Here is a 14,946-nt window from a genome sequence, read left to right as displayed (position 1 = left end):
TGGGTTCAGTTTCTTGATCACATTCCAATTCATGTGATTATTATATTTACCTTATGGCAGAAATAATTTCCTTCTGATTAATTTTTACTTCCCATTTAAGACCACTTCACTGTCTATTCTCAAGCAACTTCCTCATCCAGCATAAGGTAATTGCGTTTTACAATATGTATTCCTCTGGCGAACAAAATTATTCCTCCACATGCTATACCTGGCAAACCATTTGGATACCATCAGAGGAACAGAGCTATAAAAATGTATTTCCTTACTCTTTTTTTCAAAGCTGGTATTGGGGAATCACTGAGAAATAGGTATGGACACATATATGAAGAAGTAGTTCATAGGCTTTCTTCAAGCAGTTCCAAAACTCTTTTCTGAACATGGACATTAACGGGATGTGAATAGCCTGACCACATAAAAGGTAATTGCTTTAAAATTAGATACAAAGAAAATACAAAGAAATAGTAACTGTCTTTATCTAAAATATTTTAGTTTAAAAGATCTTTTTTTGTGGGGAGGACACATTTAATTATCATGCCTGCAACAGACAGGCCAAAAAGAGGTGGATACAAGGGGGTTTGTAAAATTTGTTTGATTCTATGTATTGAGCATATAAGATCTATTAATAAGGATTAAGTGTGTAAGTTCTTTTTGTCTCCATTTTAAGGTATAAAATACGTTGAGCATTGATTAATTCCCGGAACGTTTTAACCATGTTATGTAAAATACATTTTTGGTAATTTGGGTACTTTGGAGGCTTTCAGATGATAAGTAATGATTAGATCATTTACTTTTTGGGTGCGGTAGCCCCACCTTTCTCCCAGCTGGACACCCCTTTCTTAGAGCTAGATTGATGCAAACATAGCAAATGAAGGAGTCTGCTCTCAGCTGTGGAAAATACTTGAGTTACCATACTAAAACACCAGTGAGGGTATCAACAATTACCTTGTACAACTGGCAGCTGGAATGTACCCATGCAAACAAATAACCATCTTTCATTCTTTCATTCATTCCTTATGAAAAGTGAGAACTTGGAGCTGTGTCAGCACTACCAAAAAACTAGCAGGCCAGCCCTAGCTGCTTGTGGCATGGTGTAACTTACTATGCTAAATTACTGCAACCTAAAAATGAAGTGTTTCGCTCCTTTCCCTGTTCAGAAAATCTGGAATGGAAAAGTACCTCGAGAGTTTAATGATCCTTCTGCGTCATCTGTATAAGTCACCTCACCTTATATTTGAGTAATCACCTGTGTGTATTCAATTACCTGAACACTCACCTTGTTGACAAAGAGGTCCGAGGTGCTTCTGTGCTAGTGACAGAATGACTGTGATAACAGTCACAATTACATGGGCTCAGGGAAGTGGAACAAAGAGATACCAGGTTCTCTGCGTGTCTCTGTTGACTGGAGCTATAGTCTGAGAAATTCACAGCAAATCTAGCTAGCGTGACAGATTCTGCAGCCCCAGTCACTCCTTTCATGACTATATGAAAGCCCATACACTTCGAAACAGATTTGTTCGGAGAAGTTTATCTTAAGTCTACCATGAATGACATCAAGTTAAGCTATGTATTCATCTACTCTGTTCAGCCTCCTGCTCTTAGTAATGCTGACCTTTTCAGGCTGTGGCAAAGGAATGTGCATTTACTTTCAAGTTTGGAGGTTCTTTCAACTTTAACGGGCTGTAGTTGAAACTCAAAATCAAAATGAAGGTGCTATCTGGAAGTTTATAGTTGTCAATGCACAAGTGATGAATGGAACTATTGCACATTCAGGGTACTCTCCGTAGCTTTGTAGTATATCATCCAAGGACTTTGGCTCATTGTTAAAATCAGAAAAAGAGACTGCATTTTAGCTTGCCATAAGCCAGCTAACCTAAACATCACAACGAGGAGAACAAGTTTCCAAGTGATTGGCACAAATGTCTCTCTAAATAATGCTACTTCCAGATCATCAGTAACTACATAGCCTTTCTCAAGTGATCTTATTCTTTGTGTGCAAAACTGTTTGGAAAGAATGGGTTATCTAGGGCTCAAATGAGATTACTGTTAGCCAATTGCTATTATATCAAGCGGTTAGAAATTTTGCTCTCATTTATCAGTCTGTGTCAGACTTACCATATCCAACAGTTTTCGCAGTACCTGTCTGCTTCTGGAACTTGTTTTAGTCTGGCATGGCTGTGGTCTAAATGCTAAAGTCTGTCTGGCAGAAAGCCTCCCCATCATTCCTCCAGGATTACTCCGTCAGGACTAATTAGGAGTATATACTATCACAGTTTTCCAGGTGAAAAGTAAAGGCGCAATGGAAGATAACCAAAAGACTGGGGAACCACTGGAAATGGCAGTCAGCTAGAATGGGTGACCCACTAGAAAAAGGTACTACTTACATGTTTGAGAAAGAGAAAGAAGTGGATCCAGTAACTGCAGACCAACAAACCTAAGCTCACTGCCTGGAAGGATCATGAAGGACATCTTGTTGGGTGGTGCCTAGCCATCTGCAAATACATGAAAAAGAAAATAATGTAGGATGGTCATCACATATTTACCAACAAAACTGCAAATCATTTTTTTAACAGTCTGATTGCCTTTTACGATGATGGTGGTCAAGGGAAAGGTGATAGATATAACTTGCCTTGACTTTAAGAAGTTTTAGTCCCTGTAGCATGCTCACTGGTAGACAAAAGAAGCATGTGCTGCACAAAAAGACTGTTAGGTGGGTTGGGTCGAAGGACTCAAATGTTAGTTAATCAGTGGCTTGATGTCTGTCTGGCAGAACATCTTAAGTAAGTACTGGGGGCAATGTCAGTCAGTATCTTTATCAATAACCTGGATGATCTGTATCCTTAGCAAATCTGTGGATGATACTAAAATAGAGAAAGTGGTTGACACATCAGATAGTACAGTGTCAGTCTAGAGAAGCTCTAGGATTAGGCAAAATAAATCTCATGAAGTTCAACAAGGAGTGCTAAATTCTGTACCTAGGTGAATACCACGCATTCACCATGGGTACATATACCATGTACCCATGTACCAGTAAAAATGTGAACTGGGTAGCTGGTGTGCCATGAAGGACCTGCAAAGGTCATAGTGGATACTAGGTGAAAAGGAGAAAGTAGTGGCCTTTAATCACCAGGAAGGCAAACTGGATTGGCCTATGCTAGGATGAGAGTGAGCAGATGAAATTATGTGTTTTGTGATGTTGGTGCTGCATACACCTGTAAGTCTGCATCCAGTTTGGGGCTCTGCGGTTCAAGGACGACAAAAGCTGGAGTCAGTTTAACAGAGGACTAGCAAGTGTCATGGACCAGGCGTATGTGACCTTTGAGAAGAGGCTGAGAAACCTGGGCTTGTTTAGTTTGGCAAAGCAGCAGCTCAGTGGTGATCTAACAGCTGCCCACACAGCAGCTTGAATGGGAATCGCACAGATGGCAGAACCAAATTCCTGCTGGTAATGGCAGATGGTACAGTAAGAAGCAACCCCAAGATGCAGCTTGAAAGATTCAGTTTGGACTTTAGGAAAAAGTTATTCACCAGAAGGGTAGTGCAGCAGTGGAGTAGCTTACCCAGAGGTGCAACCAGGGGAGTTGTCCTCCTTGCCTAGACTGGGCTGGAGAAAGTGGCAGCTGACCTGTTACAGCCGTTGCAACTAGCATTTCCAACCAGCCTTCTGCAATTAAGAAACTTGAAGGGAAACTGGGAGAAAGAAAGATGACGTACCCAAACTCATGGGCTCACCTTGTATTCTCTCTTCAGACCGATTTACTTTTATGGTAGCATTTAGACAGTGAAAATAAAAATAATGACACTGCAGTGGAGAGAGCTGTTTTGTCAATTGCAGCAGAAAACAAATAATCATAGGCCACTGAGTTTCCTTTATGTGTTTCCTGTCAAGCTTAAGACTTAAACCAGACAGAAGCATTTCAATTGTCAAAAGATTAAGCAGAGCTGTTCCAGGAAAAATATATGCTCAAGGTCTCAGGACAGGAATAGCAGGTGTCGATGCTAATTTTACCTGAGAAGATAATCCCATCTTGCAAAAAAGGGCATAAAGTGGTGGAGGTCGTTTTCACAATGAGAGCCGTGGATGTTGCATAAATGTACTTGCAGGTTTTTCTGTGCATATTGGGCACAAAGCTCCCTGCTGCTGGCCAGAAAGAAAAAAGATTGCGAAAAATCCTGAGCTGGCCTCATTATTGTGGCATGTCAAAACAGCCATTTGACCACTTTTATTTTTCACCAAGAGAAACAGCCACTTGCATGTTATTTTACTGACCTAAGATCATGGAATACTATCGTTTTGGTCATGTTGCTTCCCCCTGTATGCCTGTGCTGAGGTAAGAGGAGAGGCTAGCATACCATTTCTACTGCTTTAACTTTTTCTTCAACTGTTTTTATATGTCTCATGTTGGGAATGGCAGAACAGCTGAAATGGCATGCTCCTTAGTGAAGTAAAGTTAAAATGAAACAGATGTAGTTCAGATTGTTTATCAGGGCATTTAGCAGGCTCTGTTGCTGTTCTTAATTATCTGATAATTTGCAAGTCAATGGTACTATAACAGAGGTCGTCAGTACTTTTGTGCAGAAACTGGAGGTCCTTACGGGGGTACAGAGGGTGAGGTGTGTTACAGGCCCAGATTTGGGATGGACCTGCCTGGCTGTCCAGAAGAGGGTCTTAACAAGAGGTTTCATTTTCTTTGTATTTTCCTTTCTCTTTCACGGTTCATGCTGCAGACAAGCAATTCCTGAAGACCAGCTCCAGCTTTCACGTTATCTTTTAAGTCTCTCTTAACACCTTCTCAGTAACCTTGGAGGAACGTTGCTTGTCACATAGCACATGCTGCCATGGGGTACCAGTGTGATAATGAAATATTCCCTGTCTGCCTCCCAACAGGAAAGAATTGCAGTTCTGCTTTTTATTACTATGTGGGGTTTTTTTCCTGACAAAGGCAGGACTTTGATTTCCAATTTAGTTCTGGGCGCCAAGTTAAGTAACTGGGTACTCTGCTTGAGTAGATCTTTAATTACTATGACCAGGCAATTGTGTCTCTGCTATTCTTTTAGAAAAACTTCTCCAGACTTTAAATGAAGACAGAGAAGGCCCACACAAAGCAATTACAATGGGGAATTTGTTTACAGGCTGTTGCTAGAAGAGACATAATGCTTCCTTTTATCATCACTTGTCATAGCAGTGACAGCCTGTAAACCTCCTGCCCATGCATTATTCTTTATTTGTCACTGCCCGTGCCAGCTCTTGCCCTGGCAGGTGCCTGGCATGTGTCAAGCATATGATTCATGGGTTTATTTGATCAAGACTGTCAAGAAAAGAATTATGTATTTTCTTTTAAATTACAGATCAGACATTTACTCTCCATACCTAGTGACAGGGGTTTTGGCTTCTTCATATCCAAAGTGCACCATTTATACCTCACTGTAGAATTTAAACACTGGCTTCTCTCTCATGCCTAACTCTGAATGTGAAATTCTTGTAATATTACAGCATATGAATGAAACCATCCTACCTCCCTGTTTTATTGTCATGGCAAGCTTGCTTCAGCTGTTTCCTTTGGTAATAAATGGGCAGAATGCATCGTCCCCTGGACATTTAAAGGCCTTTTATTACAGGTTGCTTTCTGGTTTACACAACACATTATAATTTCTTTCAGAGAACTTCTTTAGAATTACATTTTCGCGCTGACATTGATTCATGCCTGTTTACTTGGGCGCTTGAGTTTACTGGCTTCTAAATGTATGTGTGTAATATATAGGTTTTGTGTGTAAAGATGCTGCTTCTGGAGAAATATTAGCAAAAAAATAATTGGGAACTGTGAGAAAATGCTGTTGTGTTACAGGAAATAAAATAACATTTGATGTTCTGTTCTGTGAAGGAGATCTGTGGAGTTCTGTGAAAAAAGGACAGTTTATTTTGATATTTTGGGGAAAAGACGAGGTTAAGAAAATTGAAACTGGTTAGTTTTAACACCTAGATAATTTATTAATCAAAATTGTTCCCATAAAGAGAATTCTGAAGTCTTGTCTAGTCTGTCTTAAGCAACACTTGAACTGTGAGATTCCCAGGTATTTTCTTTGTCAGAGCATCTATATCTTCATGACCCTGGCTCAAACACAGGCTCTGTTATTAAGTACTTAGCCTTTAAAGCCAGCTGCTGACTGCAGGTCCTGCAGAATTGCTTTGCTTTAGAAAGTCTGGCCTATAATAATACCAGTATATTGAGTAATGCAGGAGTGGCTTTAATGAGTTGTTACACATGAAATAGATGGGTTTACTACTTCTATAAATAGTAGAAAATACAACAGTTTTCTTTAAAACTATTACTGCTTTACTGTCTCTGGCTGTTATTCTGTGTTTGTGTATGCTTTCAGAGATTGGTAAGATTTGAAACAGGTAGTACCACAAGACATTGCAGGGGAAAATACAATGTGTGAGCACTTTCATATTGATTTAAGTTAAAAAAATCATTACTTATGGATCCAAAAAGGATTTTTTTCCCTCCACTCTAAGATATTTTCATTCTTACAACCATACTGGAGTTGGTCTTTGAACTTAAATACTTCATAATGTTTTTGAAGTTATTGAGAATTTTTCTCAAATAAATTCCCAAACAGTCTTCCTGGCCAAATTTCAAAACTAGAGATATGGTAGGTGTTACTGGTATTGGTTTGACTGTGTCATGATTTATTGTTAGGTTATTACTAACATGTAGATGTTTTTTAACAAATTTAGATACCTTATGGATCTCTAGTAATCCATATAGTTTGATTCGTATGTAGACCTGATCATTTTATGTTACCTAAGCTCTATAAAATTGAACACTTACTACTTTTGTTTTCTTCCTGGTTACTTCCAGATGTGTCTAAATGAGTATCATTTAGAATTCTGTGTGAGCAAGATGTGCAAATTTTGTTTGTATACTTCTGCTTTTTTGTGAGCTGTTCTTTGAGTGAAAAGGAAAAAAATAATAAAATTATTCAGTCATGGGACTAGTTGACTGGATGAAAACAATTTTGGGATATGTGATTCTGGCATCAAAAGATGTGCTGGATGTTTTAATGCAGTTCTTCAAAAATCAGATTACGTGCTGTCTGAAATGTGTGAAGAGCTATCTGAGAGAGAGGGAGGAAGGTGGTACAGAGAACTCTTGTTTGTTCCAAGAATTTCAGATATTATTCTCACTGAAAATTATATTACAATATTTAAAATTTAAGACACCGCTTTTCCTGAGTTTGCAAGGAACCTCAAGCAATCGACGAAAGAACAGAACTACTGTTGATTTCATTGAGTTCAAGCTCCAGTATGACTGATAACAATCACATTATATTAGTCTACTCTTGTTATTTAACAATTGATAAAAGAACAGACAAGACTGTATCGTAATACAGTTTACATCACCTCTCCCTGAAGTGTTTTCTCGAAGAGATAGGTACTCAGCTTTCAGAATTTGCTCATTGCAAGATGTGAAAGGAATGAAATTAAGTCCTTTGTATGAGACTGAATTTATTTGGCCCAAGATAAGTGATAACAATCAGAACACATAAAAAGAGTGTGTTTGTATTAGTTTATTTAAATATCAATGGTGGCCATCTTCAGACTGTCTATTGCAAGTGCCTTACCTTAGCCATTGTCACACCCAACGAGTGAAGATCCAATTCAAGTTTCTGCACAGGCAACAGAGAGCCTACCAACACCACAGACAACTTAGATTGTCCAAGTAAGGCTCCTTCTTCTCTCCATGAGAAAGTTTAGGTGCGTCCTTGGTAGCTCTCTTCATGTACAAAAAGGTGAACTGCCTAGAACCAGTTCACAGGGAATAGTAAAGCAATAGTATCTGATACGTAGCCAAATTCAGAGCTATGTAGTAGGATCCTCTGATCAGCTGGAGTCTCATCAGTGAACTTATCTCTGAGGGCAAGGAGGTGAAGATGGAGGATTTGTACTATAGCCAAGGTGAAGTGCTTGCTGCCATAGTTGAAGAGTTGTGTTCAAGCTGAGTGTCCTAGTTTTGGCTGGGGTAGAGTTAATTTTCTTCTTAGTAGCTGGAACAGTGCTGAATTTGGGGTTTAGTATGAGAATAATGTTGATAACACATTGATGTTTTAGTTGTTGCTAAGTAGAGCTTACTTTAAGTCAAGGACTTTTCAGTTTCCCATGCTCTGCCAGTGAGCAGGTGCACAAGAAGCCAGGAGGGGACACAGCCAGGACAGCTGACCCCAACTAGCCAAAGGGATATTCCATACCGTAGAACGTCATGCTCAGTATATAAACTGGGGGGAGTTGGCCAGGGGCCACCAGTTGCTGCTCAGGGACTGACTGGGCTTCAGCAAGTGCGTGGTCAGCAGTTGTATTGAGCATCACTTGGTTTTGTCTTGAGTTTTAGTCCTCTCTTTCTTTCTCCTCCCTCTTTTCATTATAATTATTTTTGTTATTGTTGTTGTTATTATATTTTGCTTGATTTAAATTATTAAATTGTTCTTATCTCAACCCATGAGTTTTACCTTTTTCTGATTCTCTTCCCCGTACTACCAGGGGCAAGGAGTGAGCAAGCAGCTGTGTGGTACTAAGTTGCTGGCTGGGGTTAAACCACAGCACTGAGCAACCTGAATCTTTTTACTAGATGTCTGTACAGTATGCATGGTGTGGTCTTGCTCTTGGTGCATTATGCACTATGCACTATTCACAAACAGGATTTGTGGGTAGAAGTGGTCAGAGGAGAGGAGTTAGATGACCTTAGAGAACTACAGGAAATTTTCAGTGTCTGAGAACTAACAGAAGCTATGGTACTGAACCGATTACATTTGATTTACTTTGGAAATACATAATATCCTGTCTTTTTGAAACTGTTTTGTTTTTCATTGCTATAAAATGATACAATTTACAATATAGAAAAAAATCAGACTGACAGCCCTAACAGACTTTCTTATATTACATGCAAGGTCTTTGTATCTTTGTTTTTAAGGTTTATTTCCCTTCTTCTGTATTCCTGTGCTATGGGAATAGCCTCAATGGAGATCATAAAAACAAGAAAACAGTTCGATATATAGATGCTTTAGACAGGCTTGTACGTGGGCACAGAATGATCTAAGACTTGATTTAACCTCAGTTCAGTCATGATACTGAGTTGTAGCTGGTACCTAAAATGAGTCAGAGTGGCACACAACCCTTGTCCCATGAATATGGTTAGTCATACAAAGACCACCATTCAAAGACACAGTACATCTCTGGTCACTGTGACTGTTGGGGGATTGTGTTGTTTCTTTGAGGATGTAAGTAACAAAATATGATGAAAAAAGGGATACCTCTTTTTTTTATTATTTCAGAACTTAAATGTCTATTCTACAATCAATAACAGAGTAGATGACAAAAATATTGTATATTTATCTGAATATCTTTCTTTACTTCTTTGTCTCAGACTTGGCCTTCCTCGCTTAATCTAATACCTCTACCAGGTAGTACTATGAACACAAACCACTCTCTTGACTCAGCAGGTCCCCACAGTGTTGAGTTTCTCTTCACAAAACTCCCAACCTGTTCTGTAATCCTTGCAGGCTGATGTTCCTAGGTCTCAGGCTGATCCCTCTTCTATGTCAGTGTACATCAGGACGGCTCAGTGCAGGGAAGCACCCCATGCAGTACTCTCCCACTAAATATGTATAACTACACACCAGTGTTTCTACTCCTTCCTAATCCGCAGGTAGATTTGGAAAGTCTTTTGTGTTGGCTAGCTAGGAAGTAAAGGAGCAAAGACAAGGAGCACGTGCAGGGAGCTCTATTTCAGTGGAACTTGATTTTATTTCAACACAAGATCCTGTATTCTTTGCACTGTGACTTGTTTGCTTGTTGCCTTGAGTTTATGTGTCAGTGTTATACACTCCAGGGTACTGCTAAATGGTAGTCCTTTGGGGTAGTCCATAGCAAACTTTTTGCATTCTATAATGATGTAAGGTCTGGATCGAGGCTTGTACTGACCATACCAGTCCCAAGAATTAGTAGCTGATGTAAGAAGCAATTATAACCTGGCAAACCCATTTCAATGAGGCTTAGCTTGCAACCCTTGGCATTGCTAAATGTGGCTTATCACCAGTTCTAATTATTGGAAGCTAAGCTTTTCTCTCCCTCATTCCTGCCAAATGAAATTATCAGATTTTTCCAAAGTAATGAGCGTGACAAGCTGAGGTGTTACATCAAAGTCAAAAGATCAGGATTTCTGTTGTAGATGTATTGAGGAAGAGGCAAAACTTTAGGGTGTTTTTTGTTGTTGGGGTTTTTTTAATGATCCTTAGTGTGTATTTCTAGTCAGAAGAAAAAATGTTCCCAAAGATGCTGTTTTGTAACACAAACAGAGCCAGATTATGCAGATAAGAGAACCTACCAACTATTCTACATTTGCACTTAATTTTGTTAGGAAGTCAGCTGTCCATTTGCTGTTTGCTGATATCCAGCTATTAAGATCTTCCTTCATGTCTGTTTCCCTTCCCATTGCAAAAACAATCAAATCATGCTAGGTTAATGCTTACTGTTTAAAAATTTCTTTCCACACATAGTTCTTCATAATTAGTTGATATAGGAAACCCACTTAGAAAGGACACTGTTTATAAAACGGCCTGCCAGAATGTTTATCTGGCCTTGGGCTGCAGGAACCTGAGGATGAATGAATATCCTGCAGTTGTTTTGGCCATGGTCATATTGTGGATGGCAGGTTGCCAGTAGCAACTGCAGCAAAAGGTCCAGAGTGTCAGTGTCTTCCTCTGTGTGATAAAACAGAGAACATTTGAACTTTCCAAATCGTCTTAGGGAGAATTTGTGGCAGATTTTGGAGGACTCAAAGCAACAAGAGATGGAAGTAGATAAGCTGCTTGCAGGTTGCATGCCAACCTGTCCTTCTATGGGCTCCTCCAGGCCTGGTACCACTGACGCTTTTTTTGCCCTTCTTTCTAGAACATTTAAAAGAGAAGCTGGAGGAGTACATGGTCCGTTTTGCCAAAGTGAGGATTGTACGTACCAAGAAACGAGAAGGGCTCATTCGGACCAGACTGCTAGGAGCCTCGCTGGCTAGAGGAGAAGTCTTGACATTTCTGGATTCCCATTGCGAAGTCAACGTGAATTGGCTGCCTCCCTTGCTTAGTAAGTGTCTGAGCGTTTGTCAGCCATTAAAATTAGAGCATACAGTATAGCTTAAGCAATCAGTCATGTCCCACAATAAGCAGGACATACACTGTATAGAAGCGTTTGGAACTCTGCTGCAGGTTCTGAAGAGTCAGTATGAGAGAGAGCTCAAGAGAAATGCGAGCAGCTCCATTTTACAGTTCTTGTGACTAAAGAACTGGTAGAAATTTGAAGCATCACTTTGGCCTGTTAGAGTTACAAATTATTTTATTATTACTACTACTAAATACACTACTAAATCTAGTATTATGCTATGCCCTTGCTATACACCTGAAAACTTTTGTTATGCAGGTATTTTACTCCTTCCTAGTCCTCCACATTCTATTAAAACAGCTTTTGCTGTAAATGTATCCAAGACCTCAGAGTTAAATCCAACTGTATTCACAATAGGAAGCTTAGAAAGAATGATTTGCTATTGACTGCTTTGCTGGATTCCAGCTGCAGCTGGCAAAGCTCCATTAGTCAAAGGAATGGAAAGAATCAATTGTTGTAGTCTAGGATTTCACTTCAGGAAACAATATCCCTTTTTCTACACACCTGACTACATGCGAAGTATACGTGCTTTGCAAAGTGAGTGCTTTTTTGCTAGCAAAAACAAAATTTCTGACTTTACTATTGAAGAAATTTGTATTAATTAAGAGTACATCATAAGTGTACAATGGGATAGGGTTTCACCAGTTAATGGCTATTGTTTCTTGAATTTTGTTGCTAGGACAGTTTGGCCACACAGTAAGCTGGTAAAGCATTAGCAGCCAAGAAGAGATGCTGTTCTGCTAATGAACTATCACTTGAAACCCACCCGCCCCCCCCCCCCCAAAAAAAAAAAAACCAAACAACAAACTAGTAACTAGTTTTTTCTTCAGATCAGTAACAAGATAATGTACAAAATTCCAAATTTATATCCTTTCTGGCTTCCATGTCAAATTATGCATACAGTCTTTGCCCTTGTTACCACTTTGCGCTTAATCGTAACATCAGTGTTTTTAAAAATAACCTCTGTGGATTTATGTAAAGACCAAATGGCATAAAGGAGCAGAGGGAAATAGAAGTTTCAACATGCCTTCCACAAGCAGCCCCAACAAGTAGCTGTTAAACACTCTGGAGTACTCTACATATACAGGCATCTTTGGTCTGCTTTCTGATTTTGCCCCACTAATGAAAACAATCTCAAGATTCTCACTCTTGTCCTCTGAAATCTTTCGCTAAGCTACTGCAGATGAGGCATAACCCTTCTATTTTGCTTAGACATGGGAGAATTGCAAGTTGCAAAAACAGTTCCTTTTCTTGCTTTCTCGTCTGAAATGAAGATACATCTAGCTGAGTTACACCCTATAAAAAAATGAAAAATAAATACAATTGTCACAAAGGATTCATAATTGCAGTTAGGTTGCAGTTGGGTGTTGAACTGATGATCAGAACCCTCAGCCTCAAGCCAGAAAACTGGAAAGATGGGAGTAGCTTCATCAGGGACGAAGTTCCAGTTCTCTCGTTAGTTCTCAAGTGTACATATAGTACATATAGTAGAAATATCCACAGCTAACCAGCCAGAGGGTCTAGAAATACTGGAGCTCATAATCAACAGCCTTTACTTTAAAAGAAAAAGTAGATCATTACGTGAAGAAGGACAAATAGAGAATGAACACACAGCTAGTATATTCAAGGATGCCCTGTGCCCTGTTTTCCTACAGGGATGAGAGAACTTTCTTATAACCATTAGGTGGCAAATATTTACTATACTGAAACCAGATGACATCTGGCTACTAATAATAGTAATGTATTTTTGCAAGTGTTTATCTAAAGATCCATCTCATGATTCACTCAGCACTGCATGTGACTGAATGTCATTCAAGGAAACCACAGCAGAGGTTGTGCTAGGCAGTTATTGAAGCTGCCCTATTTTAGCTCTGATTATATCTGCCATGTGTAGTGAAAAGTCCTCAACGAGAGCACAGTTCAGTCCTGCTCTGGGGTGAAGACTGCCAGTCTTCACTGAGAGGGGCAGAGTTTCCACTGTTCCAAACCAGGTTTTGCTCAAAATGAGACCTTGAAAGTTAGAGGACAGGAAGGTGGTGAGGAAACCAAGAGCAATCACATGAAGATGATTCTCAAAGTTACGTAAGTATCTAACTTACATTTTCAGAATGGGCTGTCACGTTTTAGACCAAAGGAAGACTGAGTTATTTCAGTACTTGTTAGGTACCTAAATAGCTCTCTAGAACTGAGCCACAGTTGTTTTCAGTCACAGTCCTTTGTTCTGTTTTCTTAAAAACAGGTGCAAAATGGCTTTCCTCTATTTTCTTTAAGCTTTATTTAGTTTATTTCTTTAGCTTAAATGGGTTTCTAAACTGTAACAAGCCACTGAGATCTCAGAGAGTTTTGCCTGATGTTCACCAAGCAGGCAGCTGTAGTCATGTAAAAAATGTTGGCAAACACAGCTGTTTGTTATCACTCCCCAGTAGTACAGAGTCAGCAGAAGGAAAGATGTTACTTGGGCTCCAGCTGCTGTAGTTGAGAATGTAGTGTGGTGTGAAGTCACAGTTACTGTAGGTAAGAAACTGAGCTGCAAAGCAGCTGAAAGATGCAGGTACATCTTTCCTTCTGCCGATGTTGCTGCAGGAGCAATGAGAGGAGCTGGAAAATAGATCGGTAGTGCCATAGGCTGCCAGAACTAGGTTTGTCAAAACAAGGTTTGTTCCCCCTCACCAAGGCTTAAAACTATATCATGATTAGATCACACTTAGCCAGTTATCAAGACACCTAGTAGCTATAGCTGTCCACCTCCACAACATTTACGTGATACTTTACTTGCCAGTGGGGGAGACTGAGAGTACAAGTACTTATGACTACTCAGATAAGAGATAATTTGCTGAGCCACTCAAATGTTGTCACCATCTGTAATCACATATTTAAGTAGGAAAACAAGAATATTCACTCTGCAGCATTGTTACTTTGCAGGCCAATTTGAGACAAGCACTTGAAATTAAAGGGGTGCATCTTTCTCATAAAGATAAAACCTACATTTTTGAGATAATGAGTCAGCCAATATTGAAAACTTCTGTTTATTGTCATATATGCACACTCTGCTTGACACTAAAAGTGCTAAATTCAAATATGTATGTATATATTGCGTAAAATTGCTAGGGAGAAAGATTTAAGCAATGTTCCCTCTTGTTCCCAGGCTTTCCATCAAATCTGCAAGATTTTTACAGGTATGATGATGCTTATCTGTTGTTCTTCCTTTTAACTGCATTATATACGCATTGAAATAATGCATAGAAATGTTCGGACCAGTAAGAATCTGTGAGAAGATGATGAGTAAAGGCAATGGAAAAGAAACTGTAAAGCATTTCAGCTGTGGCTTTCAGTGTCTTGCATTAGGAGCAGGTGAGATAAAAAGCAGTGGCTGGTAGAGGCAGCAGTATGTCCTCACCTATAAAGCTACAGTACTAACACTCTTGTGAGATGTAGGTTAGCCCTACACTTCTCTTTTTCTGTTTGTTAGATTTGTATTGGGGCTACATTTAAGCCTAGGAAGCATGTATACAAAATTCATTATTTTAGGCATACCGAAAGAATCATTGAGGCTGCAAGTTTGATTGCTCTGCTTTTTGGTGTGCACAACTACAAACACCCTGATTTCTTCAACAGTCAAGATCTTCCTGTGGTTCCTCATCACATCTAAAATATTTTGGGGGGCTGAGAAGTAACTTCTGCAGAAACACAGAAGAACCGGCAGGTTAAGCATCATTTTACTTGCAGAATTCTTGCAGCGT

General features: G+C 39.4%; 1 protein-coding gene across 1 annotated transcript in view; it reads left to right on the top strand.

Moving 5' to 3' along the window:
• GALNTL6 (polypeptide N-acetylgalactosaminyltransferase like 6) overlaps positions 1-14,946 on the top strand; it is a 484,972-nt gene that overhangs the window by 391,245 nt on the left and 78,781 nt on the right. Inside the window, exon 5 of the mRNA XM_055798003.1 lies at positions 10,946-11,131. Within this exon, the coding sequence (XP_055653978.1) occupies positions 10,946-11,131 (186 nt within the window). The remainder of the gene's footprint in view (positions 1-10,945; positions 11,132-14,946) is intronic.

Source organism: Falco peregrinus, chromosome 2 (assembly GCF_023634155.1).
Source record: "Falco peregrinus isolate bFalPer1 chromosome 2, bFalPer1.pri, whole genome shotgun sequence".
Taxonomy (NCBI): Eukaryota; Metazoa; Chordata; class Aves; order Falconiformes; family Falconidae; genus Falco; species Falco peregrinus.
The sequence above is the reverse complement of the archived record's forward strand: the minus strand, read 5'-3'. Positions and strand labels throughout refer to the sequence as shown.